The sequence below is a fragment of the Mastomys coucha genome, unplaced genomic scaffold (assembly GCF_008632895.1).
Source record: "Mastomys coucha isolate ucsf_1 unplaced genomic scaffold, UCSF_Mcou_1 pScaffold15, whole genome shotgun sequence".
Classification (NCBI taxonomy): domain Eukaryota; kingdom Metazoa; phylum Chordata; class Mammalia; order Rodentia; family Muridae; genus Mastomys; species Mastomys coucha.
In genome coordinates, this window is record NW_022196897.1 from 49,309,607 (window position 1) to 49,335,509 (window position 25,903).

A 25,903-nucleotide genomic window follows, 5' to 3' on the forward strand; every position below is an offset into this window, starting at 1 on the left:
CTCTCTCTCTCTTTCTCTCTCTCTCTCTCTGTCTTTCTCTGCCTCCACTACCCTCTTAACTCCCCTCCTGATGACCAGAATAGACTATTCTATAATATACCATTGTGTGTCTGGTCCCTCAGGGGAAAGGGGATGCCGCAGCAAGGGGATGTCTGCTGAGGCACCCCCATCCCCCATACCTGACTACATCTCCATAGAACATATCCTCCCTCTCCTTATCTTTTTATAAACACATCAACATGCATAAGACTCCGATCCATGCTCTCAAGAGACTTAAGACTTGGTCCAGTGTGTCTAAAGGTGAATATTGAGCCAAATGTTTTCTCAAGACACAAAAGAATTAATGAGGCTTTCCCTGTTGTGTTTAGGGCTTACCTAGGACCTAGTATTCCTTCCTTGCACTTTTGTCTCCTTTGAAATAGGAACAGCTTTCACATTTCTGTCCTACTGTTGTAGTTTAAAGCATTTGATGTATGGGTTTTCAGTTTCACAGCTGGAGGAAACATACCTCAGGATGTATATTCTCTTGAGTTTCACTTACTTCTGATTTAAATGGGCCTCTTCAGTTGGCACTTTTGAGTGGGTGTTAGAATTATTTTCAGGCACTAACAGAGAGTTACTGAATGTATCTGGTATGTGAGAAGGTCACAAATTTTAGGGTGGTGGAATGCTTTGGTCTGAATGTCCTTCAAAAATCATGCTCTCTGTTGTAGTGGTAAAAGACGGGTTTTCATTTATCCCTCACCTTGGCACTTTAAGTGTCTATGAGGTTAGGCTCAGCTTTATACTTTTCTGGGACTTCTGGGTATGTAAACAAGTGGCTCTCAGATTCTTGTGCTTGCTCTTAAGACTCTTCATTTGCTGGTTTGCTTTGTCCTGCCTGGAGGTGATGGTTTTTGTTTTATCTTATTATGTTTTATTTTGTCATCTTTGGTTGTTTTCTCTTAGAATCCTGTTCTTTTCTAATGAGAAACAAAAAGGGAGTGGAGAGAATGGGAGGTGGGAAAGAACTGGGAGGAGTAAAGACAGTGGAAACTATTGTCAGATGTATTATATAAGAAAGGAATCTATTTTTAGTAAAAGAAAAATTTAAAAAGTAAGAGACAGGCTTGTGGGGAAGAGATTGAGTCATGAATACTCTGTTTTCATGGGGGGATTAGGACTTTATAGAAGAGCTTGAGTGAATTAATATATCCATCTGTCTTTCTGCCTTTCTGCTATTGAGGAGACATCACAAAGGCCCTCATCAGACACTAAATTCTACTTAGTTCCATGGTCCTAGACTTCTCATCCCTTATACCTATAAGAAAATTAATTTTGATTTTTTTTTTACTAATTACCTAATCTTTGGTGTTTTGTTATAGTGACACAAAATGGCTAAGACAGACATTTAAAGACTCAACTTTTCAATCTACAAAATTAACACAATAGCATTATAAGGCCCAGGGGAGTTTTCAATATGAGATGAGGTAATGTATCTAATGTGCTTTATTTAAGACCTAGAATCAAGGTTTTAAAACTCTATAGATATGCTACAGCATGTGTTATTGTGTTGCTAGAAGCATACCATAGAAAATCAGGATGCAAACAAAGGAAGAAACAAAGATGTCTCCTCTGGAGTACCGAGCAGTGATGCTGACACCAATAAGTCAACATCAAGAAAGTAGCGACCAATGAAATCTCACTGTGTTCATAACTTGGGTGTGCAATAATAAAGAGCAGCTTAGAAACCTGCAACCTTACTTGGTTTGGATATGTACCCACCCTACTTTAAACAGTATACCTAGCAACCTTGGACCCAAACCTACACTGAGTTGCCTGCACACCCCACTCCAAACAATGAAATATATCTTTACGTCCAAAGCAACCATCAGTTATTCCCTTTCACGGACAGTTTCTGTGCTAGTGTGTATCTCTAGCTATATCTAGTATGAGAATGAGAAAGTTAACCCCAGTTCTAACTGGTCTGGAGCATGTGAAAGAAAACATTATATCTTCTTACTGAACTTTTAGGAAAAATGCTCTATTAACATCTATCCATAATTAGATATGCACATGATTAAGAGGAAGAAGCATGTTCAGTAGACAAAAGGTTATATAGCCTAAATCTGTCCATCAAAATATAAAACCATTTTCCCTAATCCCTAGTAGCTAGCTCTTTCTCTTAAAGTCCATGAAAAGATACCCCAAATAGTAAGCAAGACTTTTGAGTATTCTCTCACTTATGTAATCTGTTGTCTCTCTAGGATGTGTAAAGTTTCTTTGCTAATTTTTAATCTGTGTGTGTGCCTTTTCTGCCCACTTTTTTTAAGTAAAGTATGAAACTTTAAGCATGAATAAGACGTCAAGACCCTGGAGACACCTGGTTTAGAAACTGACCATGGGTAACATAATCCCAGTTAATGACAGTGTGATAGTCCGAGCCCATGACATTGAGAAAACACGTAGGATATGTGCAAGCTTGTCATCAGCTTCCTCTAGTGAGGCATCCATAGCACAGGTCAAAGAGTATGAAGAGGGAAAGGAAACCCAAGAGTTAATGGAATGAGAGAATAAGTAAAGAATGATGTTTTTCTGGTTATATGAGAGGCTGGAAGATTGTCACCATCAGTAGATTTCCTGCTCAACCAAGGAACCATCCCAGGAGCAGCATCTGATAAGGGTGTTGACATTTAGCCAGGGCCTGTGAAACTATGGAACCAAGGGCTCTAAATATCTACCTCAGGAACAGAGAGTTGGATGAACAAACTTTTATAAGGAGTGTAGCAGTCTGTCTAAGGATCAAGCTCAGGGGTAAAGCATGTGCCTGGTTTACCTAAGACCCTGTGCTTGATACCAAACACTGAAAAAAATAAGAAGAATGAAAATGTTACCATTAGTACAGTTCAAATGTTCAATTTGAGAAGTAACCAAAGTCATAACGGATATTTAACAGAGTAAAAGGATCTAGATAGAAGATGCCATAGATGGTTGCGTGTTCCTTCCTACTATTTCTGAGCCCTAGCAGGATCTAACACCATGCATTTCTCTTATCCTCTTGTTTGCTGCCTGCCTCACTTGGTTGACTGGAAACTCCAATGGGGGCACTCATTAGGCTTCATTCCATTCATTCTCAGTCACACCATTACACTTGGACAGTACCTGGCACACAGTAGGCACTTAATATATAGATGTTGGATAACAGGATAGAGACAGTTAATATATCAAGCCAAGAAGCAAAAGTCATAAACACCAATGCAGGCCTTCCAAGTGGCAGTGAGATAGAGAACAAAACAGGCTCTAAGTAGAGTCAATAAGGAATCAGGTTCCAGCCTGTCCCTCGCCTCCAATGGGCCCATTTCTCTAAGCTTGCACCAGTTTTTCAGAGTGTTGCTATCCTCTTCCATATTTAGCCTTTGCTTTATAATGATGAGAAGACTTGTGCTATATTTCCAAGATCTGGGTGTTCACCGGACTCCTGTTAGCTTCTACTAATAGGAAAACTTGGAGAAAGGTCAGGCACCAGGAGGAAGCCCTGATTGGTGTTTATGGCTCCTGCCTCTTGTCTTGATATTATCTGTCTCTCTCCGGTTGTCCGACATCTGTGTATTGAGTGCCTACTTCCTACTGTGTTTCAGAAAGGACTCACTCAGTCCTTGCTGATTCTTGTCAGTAGCCACACCCATCCAGCCCCCAGCCCCATTTGATTTGTGTTGGCCTGCTTTCCAGAAGAATCTGAACAGTTAGGCTCAATGCTTACCTCAGAATTTTGAGCTCAGAGTGTCCATGTTCCCAAGTCTTAGACTCAGTTCTTCCCTATACTGGGGATTTCCTTAGACTTTCTCCTGTTTCCATCTCTACCACTGATTTTTATACTAAATCTCTCTGCCTAAACACCAATTGTAACTCTAGGTTGTTATGAAACCTTAGTAGATACTTGCTCTTCTTGCATAGAAGTAAAGTCTATACCAGTTGGAAGATTGCAATAATTAGACCTGGAGTTGCATAATTTCTCTTGGGTGACTAAGTGGGAAATATTTCAGGTTTTGTGGCTCATAAGTTGTCTGGCCTTTGTTGTAGCTATTCAAAGTCAGCCTTTATAACTCAATGAATGAATGATGGTATGTTTCCATCAAACTTTATTTACAAAAGCAGGTGGCAAATTTGGAGTATTGAATAAGTATGTAGACATTTCTTAAAACTGTGAGCAATAAAAAAACCACAATTCTCAAGATTAAGTTTAACAAACAGACACTAAGATTGACATATAGATGGCCATGAAGAAATTGGAACTTGACCCCACAGAGCAGCAGAGGGCAAATGGACTCCATATTTGGGCCAAGAAGAAACAATGCTGTCACTGGTGTGGAACTATGAGCCGTGTTGACTGCTACAAGGGAGGGTTCAGGAGGCTCCACACACCAAAGTAATGCTTCAGAGGAATGAATACAGGCTTGCTTTTGGAAGAAAAAATAACCTGTATTCTAATTATAGGTACTCTTTCACCCCTTGACAGAACTCTCTTGGGATGTCTTAACAAGACATTAAAAACAAAAGGCCTAAACTAATATAACAGGTGTATTGATGCCTTGCTAAGCTGCCTAACAGTGAGGGCCAGTGTAATATGAAGAGATAGGGACCCAGTGATGGAGAAAACTTCTTAATAATATAGGGATAAATGACCCGCAGACCATATCTAATTGCTTCAGCCTAGCGGGTACTTACTCTGATGACAAATAGCTGAAAATAATTGTGGAAAGACATTGATGAAGGGTGTTGGCGTGCAAGCTGGGAATGATCAGCTGGTATTTAGAAGAATATCACCATTTAGGAAAGCTGAAAAGCTCTAATGTTGACTCACTGAAGAACTTTCCAAAAACATTTATAAGCATAATTAACAAAGCTACTCTTTGGGACAGATGTTCCTAATCCAGGGTACAAGGAAAAACAATCCTTGGAAAAATGTCCCATAGAAATGGCCCCTTTTCCAGTATTTACCAGGCAAATTTCTTAGCACCATGGGGCACATAGTAAATGTTATTATGTTTCTAGCCTCTGAGAGTGTTAAGAAACAAAAGCATGTTGAAAAAGTATCTAAAATCACGTTTATGAGCCTTCTAGCATTCTTTTGGTGGGCTGGATAGTTCTAAGCATGTGTATCTCATTAACTCATTTATCCAGCTTAGTCTTACCCCATACTCGAGATAAGTAGACCAAGATACAGATAGTTGTGACCAAAGTGCTATGACTAATAAACACCCAAGCCACGACTGAAAAGGCAATCGGCTCCAAGGGCTTCGGTTGGATGTTTAAACCTTGCTAAATGTTTGCACATGGTAGACATCCTGAGAGCAAACTTTATGAACTAGTGGGGGTTTCTTAGGCCTTATGGAGGTATGAATCCAATGCCTGCAGCTAACTGAAAAAGTCAGCTGCTTCTCTTTTATGTCATTTTCATCAAAAACTAGTCACCCAGGGATTCATTTTGTACCTCACTCACCACTGTTGTGCATCTGGCCTTCCTGTTTGCTTAATCGTTTTCTTAGAGCCTGGAGGGATTCCTCCCTGACAACCCCTGGCCATCCTATGCCTCACATCCTTGGTTCCCTGACTTGCAAAGGACATGATCATCATCATCTCTGCCTTTCAAGCATTTCAGTTTCTTCTCACTACTTACCTCTTCCTCATCTATATATATATGAGAAAGGTCACCCATGAGGAAGTGCTTTCCAGACCTTGCTACCTCTTTGAGCCATCTGCCTGCTTTCTTGTGCGAGCATAACCTCACAAGTACACAATCTGCATTGATAGGCTCAGTCCTCCCTCTCACCAACCCTCATCATGCCTCTTCATTGGTCTGTTAGTGCTCAGCCCAAACCTACCTCTTCTTCCTCATCTTCTTTTACGCTTCTTTTTCTATGCCAGATGTTTGACCAATTGATCAGAACATTTTATACCATTAGTTAAACACACAATCTAAAATCTCTTTCTTCATCAGACTATAAATACACCAAGAGACCATTCTTGATGCGTCTTTGTCAAACCTATGAGCACTGTACACATAATTTCAGATAATATAGTGTAGGATGATTTGAAATTGTATTTATGAACATACTATAGAAAGAAAGAACTGAGTACCTGCTGTTGTCCTCTGCCCTCCATATAGGCTGTGGCATGACCATTCACACACACAAAACCAATCTTAAGAGAAAAAGAATTCTCTTCTCTTGTGCACTCTGCTTTGATTCAATGAATACCTATTTACCACACACAATGTTAGTCCATGCCCCGGGCACCAGAGATATACCTGAAGACACCATGAAAAACTGGTTTTCTGGAAGCTTATATCCTAAAAGGAGAGACTGGGGAGCAAAGAAGTCAGCAATGGTGATAGTTAGGTAGTAGTGAGTGTCATGAAGGAAACAACTAGGGAGGGAAGAGGACTGTCCATTTTGTTTTTACCAGGGGAGTTTGAAAGGCTGATGGATAAGAAACATTTGAGACAAGATCTGTAGGTGAGCAAGTAGGTGCCATTCAGACTCAGGAAACAAACTCAAGAGAAAGGGGAACAAGTGGGACGAGCTACAGAGACAGTAGGGAGCTAGGACAAGTATTTTCTGGCCATGTTTTCTGGTCAACAGCTCTGCATTCACTTTAAGGTGATGGGAAGCCACTAAATGGTTCTAAGGAGAGACTGGCATGATTTGCCTGTGCGTAAATATGACCACTGCATTTGGTTTCTGTCCCCATTTAACAAATTACTCCAATCTCAGTGGATTTAATAACCAGCCCCACCTCTCAGTCCCCAGCTTATTAGTTCAGGTTCTGTGGTTGGCCACGTCCAGCCTATCACAGCTGGATCTTCTCTTCAGAGTATGATGGGTGTGGAATCAAAATTTGGCTGGCCTGGGTTTGATTTTGGAGGCTCTGGAGAGAAATTTTCGCCAAAGCCTATCACAGTGTTATCAGACTCATTTCATTGGGATTTCAAGACTGGTATTGTCATTTCTTGACTGCTGCCAAACCAGGGCTCCTCTCCCCTTTTAGGGAATGCATCCATCCTAACTATATGGATTCTTCCTTGTCCAAGTCAGCAACAGCAGACAGAAGTCTTCCTGTAACTAGGATCTCCAACTTTCTATTCTGTGACTAATCAGATGGTAGTTAAGGGTCAGGAGATGGAAGGTTCTCTTTTGAGGACGTGAGAGATTATAACATGTTTATAACTGAATAAAAATGAGCAAAACAATGTTCCTACAGACAAAGGAACAGTTGAAACTTTATCTTGAGATAAGCACAAAGGGATGAGATACGTGGCACAAATGAAGGGCCTGCCCCTAGATAGGAACTAGAGACTTGGTCCAGCATCCTGAATAAACGCATAGATGTACTTGTACGAACTGAGTTATCTTCAAGTGGTTTTGGCTTCTCATTAAAATATCAGGGAGGGTCTTAACCTGAGAATGAACATGACATACAGTAGGGGTTTGAGGGGTGGGTCATATAAGAAATCCTCCATTAAGGGAGTGGGCAAATCGGGGGTTTCCTGAAGTGTTTTCCCCACTGACACCATAGACCACAAGTGAGCTATAAATCAGGAACAAGAGGCCGCTCTGTCTTAGGTTCTCTTTGGTGTGATCAAACTGCTTCCATTTAGACAGAATTGTTACTATGTCTGTTAATCCCCCACTTTAAGAGATACTTAAAACTTGAAGGATTTGAAACATCAGAAAGATTCTTTTGTCCATGTTAAATTGTCAGTTTCTAGGGATTAGAGGTTATTTTATTTGCTTCTAATTTGTTTATTTTGTAGGGCATTTTTTTGTGGCCATTAATTATTTTGTGTCTTACTTTTCCTGTGTTAATTTTTGTAGATCTAATTTAAACCATCTCTTAAAAAATTGTGCTAATTTAGGGGATGGTGAGACAGCTCTGCAGTTAAAACCTCTTGCTGCTCTTCCAAAGGAGTCTGTTCTACTCCCAGCACCCACACGGCAGCTCCCCACAGCCTCTAACGCCAGTCCCAGGGGATCTGATGCCCTCTTCTGACTTCTTTAAGCACAGGATGCACATAGTATAAAAATACACATGCACGCAAAACATCCATACCCAGACAAAGAAAATAAATATCAGAAAATTAATTTCTCATTTTATATTGACTTTTTGTCATGGTTTATGGCTGCAAATTGGATAAAATGTGATAGTTCCTATGTACTCATATGAGAAACTGAATAGTAATCTTCTCTAAACGTTTCTGACTTCATCTATTGTCTCAAATTTGTATCTAAAGTGTTGCAAATTCAGGGTTTTTTTTTTTTTCTGCTTATAATTTCTTTGGAGGCCAAGATGAGGAAAATACTGGAGCCAATGTGCCTTTGGAAAAAAGAAACATCAAAATACAGACTTACAATACATTCCGGGAGTCAGGAAAGAAAACCAGAAGAGAGGTACAAGTGTCAGTTCTCTGCAGAACTAGCTGGATTGTTATCTTTTGCTGAGAGAACTCACATCCCTCTAATACAAAGAAAGGGAGTAATAGCAAGGTCCATGGCAACTGCATAGCCTGTCTCCCTTCTGCCTTTCAGAGTTCTCAACTCAACTTAAATGCTCCCTCTCCTGCACACTAAAGAAGGACATTCCTCTTCATTCCTAGATAAGCTGATGTTTTTTAGTTTAGTCCAATAATGATGATCTGTTTTCCTTGCTAATAATTAATTTAGAAATAGAGAAGAGATAACATTTTAGCCAATAAAATTTAAGGAAGGTCCACCACAGGTCAGGGGATTTCTAGAAATAGTTCTTCCACTGATGCAATAGGTCGTAGATGAGGAGCAGCCTCCCCTCCTCTCCTGAAAGAGTCCTGTGAGGTAGTGATGCTCTAAATTGAAGTAGCTATGCTCAACCAGGAAAAAAGGCACAAGAGATCCCATAGAGGACACCCTTGAGGAAAACTGCCACATAGTGTGAGGGTGATAGATCTGAAAGGCAAAAGGACCTTAGGCCCTGAGAATGTTCTCTGGTCATGACACTGACGAACTAAAATGCTGCCTTACTTTAGGCTCCCAGTTATACAAGATGCTGCTGGTGATAACACCATGAAAAACTCCGCATTTTAAACGATTCTTGCTAGGTATACTAATTTCTTGCAGACAAAAAAATCCCAATTAATATGATCTCTCTACCAAATCCTGGGGCTGTAAATTGCTGGGAACTGAACATACTGGTGTGACTTGCATGCCTGGAGTCAGCATAGGGCCTGGGGAACTAGAAGGATTATATGCGGGCCCAGTAATCATTAATCTTTCATTGTTGGCTAGTTTCTATACAAACTTCTCTGGACAGTACTTGACTTTGGCTTTTGGATACTCCCATAGCACTTTGATCATTTACAAGAAGAGCTCTTAGGTCTCTTGTTATAGTTAATGTTTAGGTTTCCTTTAATATTGTGACCCAGTTGAGGACAGAGGTCATAGCTATCATATTTCCATTCCTCAGTACAAAGCGCTGCTATTTAAAATATGCTCCGACGATACTTGCTGAACAGGTGAATTGCAAAGCTGGGCAGGGAGAATATTGCAGAGAAAGCCCAGAGCCTGGCTCTGATAGAGGAGCTGGCCAGGGACATCTCTGTAGATTAGCAGACATCTCCACTTGGGCTACGAGGGTAGTGGCTCTAGGAATCCTCTGCTCTCCTCCCTCATTCCTTAGATGTTTCCACTGTCTTACCTCTGAAATATAGCTCATTAAAGCAAACAAACTTATTTAATCTCCAGGACACTGGCTTCTCCCCTCCCACTGGTACAAACTAGCCCCTCCCCCAAAATGCTGTCCACACAAGAATCAGAGACATACTTGTCACATAACTAGAAATAGAACAGAGACTAAAGGAAGGGCCAATTGGGGACTCCCCCACCTGGGGATCCATCATGTCTGCTAACACCAAACCCAATACTGTTGCCTTGGTCAAGAGGCACTTGCTGACAGGAACCTAGAGTGGAGGTTCCATGGGAGGTCTGGCCAGCAACTGACCAATGCAGATGTGGATGCTTGGAGCCAACCATCAGATTGAGGTCAGAGAACCTGGTGGGGGAGCTGGCAGAAGGACTGGAGGAACAGGTGGGGAATTGCAACCCCATTGGAAGAACAACACAGGCCTGACCACTCAGTTTTCCCAGAGACTAGACCACCAACCTCCGAGTGAACCTGGAGGAATCCATGGCTCCAGATACATATGTAGCAAAGAATGGCCTTGTCTGACAGCAATGGGAAGGGAAGCCCTTGGTCCCAGGAGGTTTGATGCTCCAGCATAAAGGGATGCTGGAACAGTGGGGTAGAAGAGTGTGGACTGGTGGGTGGGGGAGGCACCTTCATATAGGAAAAGGGGAGGGGCAGTTGGTGATGGGGTAACTGGGAAGTGGGATATCATTTGAGATGTAAACAAGTGGAATGAATAATTAAAAAGAAGTGTTGAGTTGACTAATAATGCTTAGTTACTCTAGGACTTTAGCTCTAAAGAGATGCTAATTCTCTCATGACTGAGAAATTATAATATATGGAAGAGGAAACAAGTACAAAAAAATAAGACTCACTCATGAGATGTGGTGCTGAGCTTAAGTACAATTATGAATAGAGACCATCTAACTCAGATTGGAGAATGTGAAGTCAGGAAAGGCATGCATTGTAATTCCACAATTACACTGTGTTGTATACATCCTGAGCCACAAGAACATCTAAAAAACTACAGCAAAGATGACTACAGGCTTTTGTCCTGCTTTACCTTGCTTTTTTTGCATGCCTAAGAAGGATAAATTGTATAAATATGGCCACCTATCTATTTTTTCACACAGTGAACCAAACACTGGAGAGACATATATATCAGTGCATACACAGAAAGATTCACATGAAACTATACTTTTGAAGTACAACGTAAAACCCTATCCTTGGAAACTAATCAAACAGCTCAGAAATGCTAATTTTGTGGTTTCAGGTTATTCTCAAATTGGAAGGCCGCCTTCTTGCCGAGGTCGGGGTGGAACTATGAAGATTAAAGGTAGAAATCTTTACAAGATAGTGATTTACAACAACAAAAGGATTAGCATTCAGCCATAAAGCAATAGTTAAACATTAACTCTGAAAAACTGGCCATCAAAGCACTTCTTCAAATCAGTTATTTTTGAGAGCCAACAGGCAGGCTCTGGGGAGGCTATAAGGCAAAAAAGATTTGGGTTCCCCACATCTATGACTTGCTTGCAAGCCCTTGAGCTTCTGTATCACAGTGTCCCTAAGTTTAAAAAGGTAAGAATCTCTCTAAAATAAACTATTCTGTGACGCTTAGATGGAATAATGTAACTTGTATCAGAAACAAAGCAAGTACTGTGTTGATGATAAACTGGAATGAGCTGTTACTACTAATGAGGCAGGAGTTGAAAAACAGAGACAAGTAAGACATGAGAAGGACCCCGCCCTTCCACAGTCCCAATATTGGCCTCTGCTTGAAGACTCACCAGCTGAGAGTCAAGAAGACAGTTAACAAAGCCTAACTGAATAAAGCCTAACATAGAAATATTCATTTTATGTAGACCTCTTTTCAAATAAGAATTTTTAAATAGCCACATATCATGTTCAAGTCCTCAGCATATAGGCCTTTCAAACTGGTCTTAGCTCTTGATTTTTCAACTGAACCTATAAAGGTTTTGACTCCCTGTGCAACCTTGTGTCCTGGGTTTTATCTTATCAGCTGTAATCCTTTCCAGGGTACCCAGAAACAGCCCTATGATCTCATTGAGTTCCTTAGCAACCCTTTGAGATGTAATGTGGGGAAAGTACCACCATCAAATCTTTTTTAAGGGTACTGTAATGACACATAAGCCCAACTCTCTCTTGAGAAGTTCATACCTGCGTATAAGTGTGTGTTACTCTTCTCTGTGTGCCTCTTTCCATTAACCTTCTATTTAAAAATCTCTTGGTAATAAGCTCCAACTCTTTTTCTTGTATTGGTCCAAGGGTTTCCATGTATTCTTCATTTAAGCCTAAAGACAGCTCTCGAAAGTGTTCTTATCATTTCCATTTGAGGAAAAACAAAAAAAAAGGTTACTTCTTCATTGCTGTAGAACAAGTATGTCCAAAGCTTGAGCAAAGGGCATTATCTTCTAGACTGTGGGTGTGGAATTTGGATGTGGATCACCTTGGGACTCTGGCTTCTGGTCTCCCTGAAATTCTTTTCTGTGGTGAAATCAAGAATCGCAGCTTCCCCTGAGTGAGTGGAGGCTTTGAAAGGAATGTCTCCGGTTATTGTAGGTGGAACTGTGATTCTTGGCTCTTGCCCACTCCCACTGTCAATAAAACCATTAAAAAATACAGATAAGGCTGGGCAGTAGTGGCGCAGGCCTTTAATCCCAGCACTTGGAAGGCAGAGGCAGGCAGATTTCTGAGTTTGAGGCCAGCCTGAATTCTACAGAGTGAGTTCTAGGACAACCAGGGCTACACAGAGAAACCCTGTCTTGAAAAATGAAAAAAAAAATACGGATGGATACTGGCCTGGTCTGGGAGTGTTCCAGTGGTTAGCACTCATGAATCCCTCAGTCTAATCCCCAGGATTCTCCAGCATGACATAGGGGGAGGAGGTAGGGAAGCCTGGAATGTTAATTCTCAAGACTATTGCCTGCATATAGCATTAGATAGCAATAGAGGCCTCTGGAACAGGCTCATTTCCTTAAAACATTTAGAATGTAGAGATTAGCAGTCATGACATTATGCTATAACTATGTAAATTAGAAGCTGCAACAATTTTGCTAATAAGACCCAGCTGACTGTATATTTGATCACAAGTTAACAACAATGATAGTAGTATTTAACAGTATCAAGTATCAGTTGAAGTCGCATCGTCTATGTGTGAATACCTACTCTACAGAACACTGAGAAAGTTTCTTAATTTCTTTGGCATCCATCCTCCAAGATGGCTCAGTGATATGCACCTTCTAGTGTTTTCAGCCCCCAGTGCTGTACTGGGTTGTTCGGTACTGCTAATACCAAAAACCAGAATTAATGTTGTGATGGCCACTTCTGAAGCTAAGTTATGGCAGACAGCAGGCCTCCTTGCTTTGTCCTTCTTGCATCTGCCTTGCTGACTTATGAGGCTCACATCAGGGAAACTTAGGTCTGTAGCTAAACACTAGGTGAATGACTTTGCACAGGATTCTCCATCTTCAGTTAATCATTCAGGTGTCCACCTCAGGAGAGACCCTAAACCAGAATAGAATCCCAGGGCAATCTACACCCAAATTCCTCACCCATTGTCTAGGAGATAATGCCTGTTTCCTCACTCACACTTTGGAGAAACCCCTTCTGCAACAGTGAAGATGCAACCATTTCTGTTTCCCAGATGGAAATGACGATAGTACTTTTTTTCCAAACGTTGTCTCTAGGATTAAATAAAGAATACCTCAGCCCAATTCAAGACACAGAGTAAACACTTGCAGACTCTTCTTTCATCCTTGAGGCTCCTCTCCCCCACAAGGAAAGCTGCTTCTGTGTCATTTACAAGCCACCTTCCCCTGGGGCCTCAGTACTTAACACTGAAAGTACATCCAGCCAGTCCAGTCAGTCCCTTTAAGTTGTTACTCTTTGGCCATTAACCAGGCAAGCAACCTTCTCTTTCAGTTTCTGATCTCTTTCGAGAGGCAAGGGAAAGATTGCAAAGCAAAGAAAGTTAAGGCGCCTGTTATAGGGAGGGAAAAGAAAGCCCAAATTACTGGCCTGAATAAGAGAAGTTGCTGATGAGCAGGGGTTGACAAGAGTCAACTGAGCTCTTACAGGGCAGGCTATTGAGAAACTGTCCTCTTACATACACAAAGCTTTCATTCAGGATCATCTCTGTTCTTTCAACTGGGAATGGCTCCTAGACTTTCTCAGGCAAACTTTATAGATGCTATCTTTCCTCTTCCTGGTGATTCCTTTCTCCTCGTATTTGGGTTTCTTTAGTACTGAGGATGGATGAGAAGTCATGATTCTTATAAACATAGAGGAAGGTATTGAGGAAATTTACTGTAGAGCAAGGAACAAAAAGAGGATACTCCTATTCCATAATTAAGCCGAATAATAAAACTATTTGACCAGTAAGTGTTTCAAATATCACACCGTAAAGTAATCACAAACTGCAAGAGAACGCCTCATTTCCATTTGGCCATTGGCTTCTCTTACAGGTAACATGTGTTGGTATGTTTCACTGATGATTCTCTGGGAAATGAAAGGCAACATGTTTCTAACAAGGTAAGTGGAAGTTTAAGGAGTTGCTTTACACACTACACTCTGCATATACCAAGCAGGAAGGCTTTATTTGTTCCTAGAGAAGGGCAAGCTTCTCCTCTGACTTCTGCTATGGGAAAGCCTTTTATCTTTACAACCTAAAAGACAATGCTTAAGACTCTCCTCCCTGTCCTGTTTTGTGTTTACTGCATCTGGTTCAGTTGACATCAGCATTTCATACGGAAACAGTTGACCTCGCCTTAAACTAGCCTTTCAGGGGAAGAACTTGGGTTGCTCTTTTCTTCCAGGCCTCTCTTAGCTCTTTAATTCTTTGCTTTGCAGAGAATTTAATTCTAGGTCTCTTTTGTTTGCAATGAATTCCCCCTCTCCTCTCCTCTTTCCCTCCCCTTTAATGCTCCTGTCCCTCCCCTTCCCTTTAATGCTCCCATCCCTTTTCCTTTACTAGGCTCTCTTTCTATTTCTTCCTTGCCTGAACTGATGTGATGATAAACATTGGGTGCCTCTGGGTTGGGCAGGGCAGCATCTCATCATCTCATCCGGATGAAGCAGGATTCTTGTAAGAATCCCTTCCTGTGTGGCACAGCCCAGGCAAGGTATTGCTGACTTAGTGAGAATGCTGCGGGACCAGGCAGTCATCTCTTCCCCTTATGATAAAGTAAGAGTTGAAGCAAGATGACTTTCATTTCCTATCTAAACACACAGAATTCAGAAGTAAAAAGAAAGAGCATTGTAAGTGTAAACAAGCTACCAGGAAACCGGATTTCTACCCGGCTCTCAGGAGGCAGCCTCTGCTACCCTCCCCCACACCTTCTTAAGATTAACCAGTCACAAAAGTACAGCCATTCATATCTGAGTAGCTTCCAGCTTCCAAATTGTGAACTGCACCTTGTTTGGGGCCACTTTTCTTGTGTTTCCTTCCAGTCAACCCTCGTCCCCGCTACAAATCCCGAGTGCCCAGACATGCTCAAAATTCTCCTATCCAAGTATTTTAAAGGAGGGGGGGTGTCTAGGCAGTGGGTAAGAGTGCTTGCTGCTCTTGGAGAGGAAGAGAGTTTAATTTGCAGCACCCACAGGATGGCTCACAAGCATCTGTAACTCCAGTCCCAGGGGATCACTACCCTCTTCTGACTTCCACGGGCACCAGATATTCAAGGAGTATCTGGAGTAGGCAGACACACAATTGTTAATTCTTACAATTAACACTAATTTGAGCAAGGAAGATTATGACTTGGGCCCTAAGTTTACTCTTTGGCCATCTCAAGTGGGCTTATCCACAGGCCGTAATCCCACAAACTTCCCTCAGAGAAGTTCTGTGGCTACAATTTTTTTTCTGGGAATCTGTGCTGTCTCTGTGGCTTCGTAGAGAAGAAAACCCGTCTCTTGGAATCTGTGATGTCTCTGTGGCTTCGTAGAGAAGAGAACCCGTCTCTCGGAATCTGTGATGTCTCTGTGGCTTCGTAGAGAAGAGAACCAGTCTCTCCAGGTTGTACTTGGAGATTGTTTCTTTCCAGATACAGCTTACCTTTCCTCACCCAAATTTTTGAATGTTATTTAATTTTCTTTTTCTTTTCTTCCTTTCTTTCTTTCGTTCTCTCTCTCTCTTTCTTTCTTTCTCTCTTTCTTTCTTTCTTTCTCTTAATGTACTTTGAGAAAGACCTAGTTTCTTCTAGACTGGCCTCAGTTTCTTCTCTAGCTGAGGATGCCTTGAACTTCTGATCTTTCTTAGTTCTTGAGCAACAAAACTAAGTTTGCCTAAAACAGTAATAACCACTGGTGTCTTGATTAAATATCATCAGCAGAGGGTTCATTAATTAACCTTTGGTACCTTGGCTCCATCATGAAACCGAATGATTTTCATAAGCTCTATATGCTATAATTCTCAGTTGTTGCCTCGAAGTCTGGCTAAGGCCACCTGACTACATTTCCACCGAGAGAGACTGGTTCGGGTGATGACTGATTTAGAGTGTGCACAATGTATAGAATGTACACAATGTGTAATTCATAGTGGTTCACAAGAGAAGAGGAGTGGAGGGAGATCCAGGTTAGCTATTTCCCTTAGCTTGCATCCAATAGTGCCATTCCATTCTCTGGTTTATACCAAAAGCCGGAGGCTAAACTGGAACATTCTGGCAAGCTGAAAATGCATGCTAGGGACTTTCAAGGAAACAACCCAGTAGAAGCTGACTGATTCCAGGTCACTGTGTTATGCACACTGGCGATTTAGTGATACAATATTTCTAAAATGGTCAAATAATTACTTCTCTACAATTGAATCTTCCAACTGGCAAATTCTCATCATCCCTGAAGGAGAAATCTCTGGATTTCCTGGTTTGGTTTGGTTTAGTTTGCTCTGTTTCTCCTTTCTTTCACATTTCTCACTCCACTTAAGACATTCTCATTGTTTCATTGCTCTGTTTTGGATCTTCAAAAGCCGCCTTATTTCCTTGGAAGCTCTACAATCACAGTCTTCTAAACTCAATTTGAAGTTAAGATACTTTCCATTGCATTTAATACAAAGAAACCGCGCCTCTCTCCCAGTGTCAGGAAGTGTGTATTTGTTATACACAACAAAACGAGGAAGCCTCAGGGCCTAAACACCGGAGCCCCCAGAAGCAGCAAATGCATTTAGAGAGACTTATCAGTCTCTTCAACAGTAACCCAGCACAGGAGTCAAGGCCCCCAACATACTAAGCCGGCTTTGAGAGACCGCATGCCACCTGACCCCGTCTCCAACCACCCTCTCTTTTTAAAGATGTGCAAGGTTCTACCTTTGTTCAGCAGAACCACTGGCACGGTGATGATGGTGACAAGCGCAGCGACACCGAGCAGTCCCAGAAGAACCTTCCATGGTGTCTGCAAGCAGGTCAGATTGCAAACAATTAGAGGGGAAGCCTTTGATCCTCCTCTGCGAAGAGGGTTGGGACCTAGGCCCCTTCGGAGGCAGAGGGGTTTGCAGGTGCACGAGTAGACTGGAGGGGTTTGGCGCTCACTCAGGCAGAAGCCCTTGAATTTTGGCCCCGAGCATGATCTTATGATCTTGTTGGCTTCTCTCCTCCCACCCACCCGTCTGAAGCCAAAAGAGAGTGCCGCGAGCGTTCCACGGGTGACTGTCCCCGATTTCCAAGGCTCAGTGCCTGGGTTCCAGTAGGACATGCCACAGATCTAAGCTAGTGCCCGGGACGGACGTGCCTTCACCTGTTAGGTTGGCCCCGTGGCTTCCGCCTAATGGCAGCGTCTGGTTGCCTCCAGTAAAACTGGGGCAGTTTGGAGAGAGTCTATCGAAACATCACCCACAACCCGACCCCGGGTCCGGGGAGGTGCGACGCGGCGTGCACTCACCTTCATGGTCGGGCGGCTCCTTGAAACTGAACTCTGAAGCTTGAGCGCAGGCAGAAGTCACCGCGCGGACGGACGTCCTGCGCCACTGCTCTCTGCACGCAGTCACCCTGAGCTCGCCGCCAAGTTTCGGCCGGAGTTAAACATTAGTTAGCGCTAGGCGGGCTTCGGTGCGCAGTGTGGGCGCGGGGCAGCTGACCCAGCGCAGAAGGACCACTAGGAGAACCAGGGAGTGGCACGCAGGGCCCCCGTGAGTAGGGGATACGGGGGCATCGAACCCCCTTCGCCGAAAGGGACATTGCACATTTGGGGTTAAACTATTGCCCCCTTGCGTGGATAAGCGAGGCGGCTGAGATCCAAGAGGGCATGGAGTTTGGCAGATTCACACTTCACTGTTCTCCTGTCCCTTTCCCTGAGAGGTCTACCAGGCTGAGAAAGGAGGTTGAGTGTCCCATGTTATCTGGCTGGCAAAGAAAGAGAAAAGGTTATTGTTCACTTCTGAATGACACTTCAGGTTGGATATCTGTATTAATCCTCCCCAGGGAATTTCCACTTATTTTGCAGGCATCTCTTGTCAAGAAAAAAAGTAACGCTACCACTTCTTAAGTGGGAAGTTACTTTAAGCATTGTTCTACGTGATTAATGTGTTGTTTTGCAGGGAGGGAGATTACGCACAGCGACATCAAGTCACTCCACGAACTCTCAGCCATGACGCTATGGAGTTTAAATTAAGAGTGCAGGACACTGCTATAATATTGAAGCCACTGGACCTTAGTCTTTCATGTCTGCACAATTTAAGGAAGTGTATTTCTTTCTTTCGTGATAGGGTTTCTCCTGGTTAGTCCTGGCTGTACTGGAACTCACGCTCTATGTAGACCAGACTGGCCTCCAACTCAGAAATCCGCCTGCCTCTGCCTCCCAAGTGCTGGGATTAAAGGCATATGCTAACACTGCCTGGCAGGAAGTGTATAAATCATCCGTGGCATGGCACACAAATAGACTAAGGTACACACTCACGCGTGTGTGCACCCCCCCCCACGTCCTCTTTATTATGTCTCCCAAGTGTCCAATCTGTTTCTACCGCTCTCTCCTAACACCTAAAGAAGTTGAGTCTTGACTCAGTGGAGTCTTGAGCCAGAGCTGAAGAGAGCAGACTAAAAAGATCAGTTAAGGAGCAGTGTATCAGAAGGCTCATTGCTATCAGCCATTGGGGCTCTCAGCAAAAGTAATAACCACAAAAAAGCCTGTACCAAGGCTCATTGGATGCATCTACAGAATAGATCATCTTGTCCTCTGAAATAAATCTTCCATTTATATACAGTTATTTTTCCACACTCTGTGCATTTTACGAGTTTTCATGTATCAGCCTTTGGATGATGTTTTAAATAAATCCTTCATGAGTCGGCTAGTCAATATATTAGCTACCACTTGAGTTGGCATAGATACTCTATCCCATCATCTCTTTTCCCACACAGAATGTGTGCTTAGGAAGAGTTCCTGAGCAGGGCTTTGATAGAGCAGCTCCACGACAGCTGTGCCATTTTCCTTTGCTTCTCTTTGGTGAGAGGGTGCTCTCCATAAAGCCACTGAGGCCAAGTGTTGAGGGAGAGGCATTACCACAGTGGGAGAAGTCACGGCAGAATCCAGGTTCTCTGACTCAGGGTTCACTTTTGCCTCGTGGAATCTGGTGAGGCTTGTCTCTTCCACAAATGCACGCCATTTCCATCATAAAGTCCGACGTGTTTGAGTACGCCAACTTCATCATTTGGGTGACTAGGTAAAACTCTGTGCGTTGTTGAGAACTCAGTTAGTGATACCTCTTAAAGTAAATCTTCTAAGCAAGAATATACATTTAAGGCCCTAACTCCCAGATCTTCTACTTTGGAGATAGGTCCTCTGTGTGTTAAATTATGATGATTTAACCCAATATGACTCCTATCATTATAAAATGGTTAAGCAGAGACATACACAGAGGGAAAATGACATAAAAGACAGAGGGGGAAGATGGGCTCCTACAAGCCAAGGAGGTCGAGAGCAGATATTTTTCTCACAGCTCTTAGAAGGAACCTTCTATGTAGGGCTCCCGAGACTTCACACTCCTAGGTTCCAGAACTAGGGAACCAAATCACTACTGTTTTTAACTGTCTAGCTTATAGTAGCTAGTCACCGCAGCTCTAGCAAACTGATAGACTTGCTGTTTCATGGTTGTGCCTTCAACCTCTTCTAGAACCTGGGAGCAAGGTAGTTGCTGAAATAGAGAGTAGTCATTTGTCATTGTAGCCACCTTCAAGGAGGTTCCCCGAGTTTTGGAGTAATTGATTATAATGATAGCTAGCTAAGACCTCGGTGGAAGGCATGGCGGCACATACATTCAGTGTCAGGACTGAGGAGGTGGAGGCAGAGTTCCAGGCCAGCCAGGCCTACAGAGTGAGACCAGGGCTGGAGATGTGGCTCACAGGTTAAATGCACTTGTTGCTTTTCTAAAGGACCTGAGTCTATAACTCCATTCCTAGTGGACTCAGTATCTTTTTCAGGCCTCTTTGGGCACCAGACACGCACATTTTGCACAGACATACATGCAGACCAAGTACTTGTACACATAAGATGCAGCTGTTTTGTTTTGTTTTGTTTTGTTTTCTTTAAGTTGATGAATACGCTCTTAAACCCTGGGCACTTTTCATGACTCTATTATTAGACCTGGTTGCTTCAACCATTTTTATACTAAGCACTGCATCTACCAGCTCATGAAATTCAAGTTGCAGAGAAACTGTAATAATGTAGACTTGCAGATTCCCCCGTCTCACTCCAAGTTGTACTCAGAAGAAACAGCCCCACAGATCACTGAGCAAAGGGGTGGAGGAGCACACCCCAATTACCATGCACAGTGTTTCCAAACTCCAGAGTTCTGGTGAGTGTTGCTGTTCCTTGTGGTAGACATACGGGCTGTAGTGACTTATCTCCCAGATTAGAAGGGATGCCCTGACTTAGGGATGCACTTGCATAGTGACAAGGATCTGTGTTGCTTTCTCTGGAAGGTGCCTTCAAATCCCCTTACTGGTATGGAGAGATGATTCCAGAGTCTCCCTATAGGCTCATCCTCCTTAATCTAATCTTCATAGTTTAGAGAATAATCACTGGCGTTCTCTACAAACTGGAGCAGATGAGAAACAGATGCTCCCAAACAACCTGCGAAGGAGCAGAGCACTTCTGATATCCTGGTGATCCCAGCAGAAACCATCTCAGACTTCCAGTTTCTAGAACTATACTATGAATTTATGCTATGCAACAACACAGTTGGGGATGGGTGAAGGGGTGGGTAGGAGAATCAACAAAAGCAATTTTTTTTGAAAACGTCATAAGGAAGCCTGATAGGCTTTATATGCTCATTCACATAAGCAAATGCATAAACAACGCAACAGTTTATGGTCATAGCCACAGACTGTACTGCTGTTTTGCTTTTAGAGAGGTTTGGGGGTATTTTGCATGCAGTGCCTGTGCAGTTCAGAAGAGGGTTGTTAGGTGCTGAGAACTGAACCCAGGTCTCCCGCAAGGGTAAGTACTCTTGACTGCTGAGCCATCTGTCCAGCCAATGTGGAAGTGTTCTAACTCCAGAGAAATTCATATAAACTCAGGATCAGTATCGAATGCTCCAGGCAGGTCTGATTATTCCCTTTCATAGGGCATCCCAAATGCCATGTGTACTGAGGAAAGCTTGGAAGAGTATTTAAGGTATGTATAAGTGACAGCATCCTGGGTCAGAATCTTTTCTTGAAGAGATCTGTTTCCACCAGGCATCCAGGGCCTGTGAAGTCTTGAGCCTGGAAACTTAATGAGAGACTACCATGGCCCAAGTGTTTTCTCCAAAACTCTGTTGAAATATAATTGGTATCATGAGAGTGCTAACAGGTGAGGCATTTTGGAAGTGACTAGGTTGTTGGGACATGACCCTCATGAATATGGATAGGAGGCCATTATTGTGGGAGTAGGTTAGAGGTTAGCAGCTATGAGCTCATTAATTGTAATGGTGGGCAGGAGGTGCTGCTCTCTTCCCTGTTCCTACACTTACCGCATGGGTGCCACCATTTGCTGACACAGCAAGGAGGCTGTTGTCAATTCTCAGTGTCCAGAACTCTAAGTCAAATAAATTTCCAGAAGTTTACAATTTACCCAGTCTGTGCCACTCTGTTATAGTAGCAGAAACTTTGGTCAGATGTCTGCCTTCCAGACTCTGTCACCAACTACTGACTCCATTGTTAAGTACCACATTGTCAAGGCTTAAATATCTCCCAAGATTCACTCTTAACAGCTTGTCCCCAGAGTGGTACTACTGGGATCATGGACCCTTTAGGCAGTGTGGCTCTGTAGCAGGTGCTCATGTCAGGGAGGCATGGCTTCAAAGGAGATTGTAGGACTCCAATTCTTCCTTTTAAAATTTCCTTCCTAGGAATAAGAGAAGTGGTTTTGCTCTGCCTCAAGGCTCCCTGCTGTGATACTTGGCCTCATTATAGGCCTAAAGCAAGAGGGCCTATTTACCATGGGTCCAACTCTGCAAAACTGTGAGTCAACAGAAGCTTTTCTATTTGAAATGTTAGTATCTCAAGTATTTCGCTGTGGTGACAGGCTATATCCATAATGGTGGCCCATTTATCATAATTATTACTTTAATAGGCCAGATATGCAGGAATAGCACAGTATCCTTGCAACTACTATGTTAATGGCTCCTTTGGAGAACCTAAGTTCTGGAGTTGGGATTTCCTAGAATAAACAACAAAGCAGATGTAAAGCCAAAGAAATGAATGCTATAGGGTTTTGTTTGTTTGTCTATTGTCTCTGTCCCTCTCCCTCCCTCTCTCCCTCCCCCTCTCCCTCCCCCTCTCCATCTCCCTCTTCCTCTCCTTCTCCCTCTCCCTCTCCATCTCCCTCTTCCTCTCCTTCTCCCTCTCCCTCCCCCTCCCCTTCTCCATCTCCCTCTTCCTCTCCTTCTCCCTCTCCCTCTCCCTCTCCCTCTCCTTCTCCTTCTCCCTCTCCTTTGAATCCCTTGTCTTGAATCCCTTGTCTTTGTGGTGGCTGAGCCCAAGAGCCTAAGGAGCAGAACAGAGTGGATAACAGACAATAGTATTTGTATAAGGGTGGCACTAAGGGAATGGGTAGGTACCCACATAAAAATGAACCAAATAAACAGCAGAAACCAAGCTAAGGCTTATTGTTTGCTAAACTGTCTCCTTTTGGAGAATGGAAATGTCTCACCTGCTCCCTACCTTTCTCTCCCATTCTTCTACATTGCTAGTAAGGTGTCTGAGGCACTATCATTGAATAAATGTAAAAATAAATAAATAATAACATCATATTTCTTTGTGTGCTCTTAGGGAACTGGGAGCCCAGAAGATCCTACTCTGGAAAGAGAAGGTTAGGGCAGAGGCTATCTGGCTGCAGGGGTGTGTGTGGGGGGTGGGTAGGGGGAAGCAGTGAAGGACATAACTAGGACACTAAATAAACCATAGGACACCAAAGACACCATAGGACGCCAAGCAGGGTACTCTACCTGTGAGAATCAGATCCACCACATAATACAAGTCCTGTGGATCTCAGATCAAAGCTCACTTCTCCCCAGTTACCTTCAAGTGCTCAGTAAATACCTGTTAAACCAGCTACCAGCCAGTCTCCAGAGACCTTTGTGCTCTTCTCATGGTGTTCCTTGGTGTGTGGATTTTTTTTTTTTAATTTAAAGAACTTGCTTATTTCAACCTCTGCATTAAGAAATAATTACATGATTCATGAGAAGCTATATTAAATCCTTAGAACCCGATTCTTGAAAGTGGCTGTAGCTATGAGGACAGCTCCTGCTTTTTGTTGTCTGGGCTGTAAACACATAAGGGGATATGGGAGAAGTTTATGAGATGTTTATGGATTGGCATTAGAGCTGAGGTGGGGGATGGGCTGTGTATCCTACGACTTAGGAAGAGAAATAGCAAGGGCCAGGGAAGTAGTGCTGAAGGCAAGGCCCAACCTAGATTTAAAAAAAAAAATTCTCAAATCTGGTGAGGGAGGGACCATTTTCAATTTTAAGCGGTAAGTTGCATAATTTATAAGAAGGCTTCTTAATTTTGTTTTTCTTTTTATGAATAACAAAAATAAGGGAAATGTACATAGTAATGATTGGAATAGAGCAAGAAATAAGTCCATTGTTTATTTTTAGAAATAACTGTAGTAAATGCACATATGAAAATGTGTATTTGTTAGACAAGAATAAGTTTTTTTTTTTTTTTTGCCCCTCAGGAATCCGATTCCCAGTATGACGTTGCACTTACTCAGCATGCATTATCAACACTCATATGTGCTTCAGGGTGACCACTCCAGTCTCTCTAGATCAGAGAATGATGCTGTGTGTGCTGGCTCCATATGCATGATGGAGATACTGCATCAATTCTGGAAGAATAAACCTCCAAGATGTTAGTGCTGAGACTCAGTATGTGCAAATGAGACCTCAGACTTACAACATTTCGTGGAAATCTACCCAGAATGGTCAGAGGTCGTCAAATGCCAGTTGGCATCCTTGCCTTTGACCTGTACTTCCAAATCAGGTGCTATCAAAAAAGATCCCACGTGTCCTTCCCAGTAGTCTTATAACACGCTTTTTCTTACTTCCTGTTTCCCTATGCCAACAGGCTCCATCAGGGAAGGCCTGAAGCCGTTCTCATTTTTACTATAAAGTGTTCACACTTTCCTGCCTGCTTTTAGTTTTGTCAAGTCCCATGGGCTGATGGGTGATTCCCACGTGACAGTAAGTTGTGAAATGGCAAGCTTAGTGTGTTTTCATTTTGGTGTTCTGCATTTATTCCACAATGCAGAGTGAGGGCTCAGCTTCTAGGAATCTTTCTTAGATATTTTAAGACACCATTGATAATACTTCTCTTACAGCAGAAAGAGCAGCTCAGAACTCATTCTTTGGTCTCTGTTTCCTTTAATTACCCTAAAGGCTGCACTCTGTGAGAGGGGAAGAGAGAAAGCATGAATGGGATCAGTAATGTGAGCACAGCTTTTAGGGTGTGTGTGTGTGTGTGTGTGTGTGTGTGTGTACGTGTGTGTGCTTATTTAAATTTTATTTTATATGTATGAGTATCTTGCCTGCATGTATGTCTGTGGAAGGCATTGGATCTCCTGGAACTGAAGTTAGGGATGTCTGTGAGCCACAGTGTTGGTGGTGGAAACTAAATCTTGTCCTTCACAAAGACAATGTTATCTTAACCACTGAGCCAGGTCTCCAGCACACCATACTCTTAGTAATTCTGATGATACATCTAGACCACTGCTAAAATACTTGGTATAAAACAATCTTTTATGAAAAGACAATGTTACTGCATTTATTAAAAGTTTATTATTGAGGAGGTCAAGAAGGGAAAAAAAAAAACATGTTCTGAGGGATACTTTGGAGATTTCATTAGACAAGTTTCTGTCTTTATAGTTAAGAGTTTCTGTTACATCCATCAGCCTGAATGCTTTGGTATATAAACAAAAACCACCCTCGAGGGAAGCTGAAAGATGTTCCATACTCACCGAAGAGCTCCTGTGCCAGGCAGTGTATGGATCTGAAGAAGAGTCAGGCACGTTCCTACTACCAAAGGGTTTACCAGCCAACTTACTATTGTAATTTACCAGAGGTTAGCAAGCAAAACTCAAGACCAAATACCAGGACTAGTCAGGCTCTGCTGGCCATTGTAAAGCTTTTCTCCTTGAGGCAGGGAGCTGACAGGTCAGTGTTCTATCCTGATGAGGTAGTCTTCCTGGATCTTTAAAATTAGTGCCTCACCTTCTGTTTCCTTTCTAACTCTTGCTATCTCCTTCTCAATTTCCTCCCATGCTGAAGATCTTCTTTGAAAGATGTTTATCTTCTTCAAAGACTGGGCATATTCCTCCTTTTAAGTATTTTCAAATCACATCAATTGTGACAAACAAGCCTGGGTGATGTAGATAGGACTGACCATCTATTTGGCTCTGAGGCCCTTCTTCATTCTTAAACTCTGTGCCAAACATACCATGAACAAACTTCCTTCCCTACACTGAGTGTATTTTATGGAAATAGTCTGTGGACTTTCTGTCCATCTTATCTGCTTTCAGGATGATAGTCATGCTTTATTAATGTTTGTGTTTTGAGAAAGGCCACCAGTGCTACGCTGGAGTAAACAACCTATGTTGTCAACATATAGAAACAAGTACCTCTTCCAATGGATCATCACGCCACCGGGAAGGCACTGAAGCAAAGAACGTGAAACTGTACAGTCAGACAAGCTTGGCTCTGTCACTCAGCAATTATCTGCCCTTGGCT

At 42.6% G+C, this 25,903-nt stretch overlaps 1 protein-coding gene and 1 long non-coding RNA gene across 3 annotated transcripts in view; one reads left to right on the forward strand and one right to left on the reverse strand.

The window, feature by feature from the left end:
- The window catches only part of Dpp4 (dipeptidyl peptidase 4), an 81,411-nt gene extending 63,333 nt beyond the window's left edge, over positions 1-18,078 (reverse strand). The window contains exons 1-2 of one of the 2 annotated variants that reach the window (XM_031370423.1): positions 17,584-18,078; positions 17,013-17,097 (exon numbers count right to left, since the gene is read on the reverse strand). In XM_031370423.1, coding sequence (XP_031226283.1) covers positions 17,013-17,097; positions 17,584-17,589 — 91 coding nt within the window. In that variant the 5' untranslated portion in view covers positions 17,590-18,078. Of the gene's footprint in view, positions 1-17,012; positions 17,448-17,583 lie in introns of those variants that run through there. The other variant, XM_031370422.1, reaches the window with a different exon arrangement.
- Positions 18,079-20,913: 2,835 nt separating this feature from the next.
- On the forward strand, positions 20,914-24,692 carry LOC116090230. The gene is made up of 3 exons (XR_004118619.1): positions 20,914-22,136; positions 22,947-22,986; positions 23,857-24,692. It is a non-coding gene; the product is annotated as an uncharacterized LOC116090230 (long non-coding RNA).
- The last annotated feature ends 1,211 nt before the right edge of the window (positions 24,693-25,903 follow it).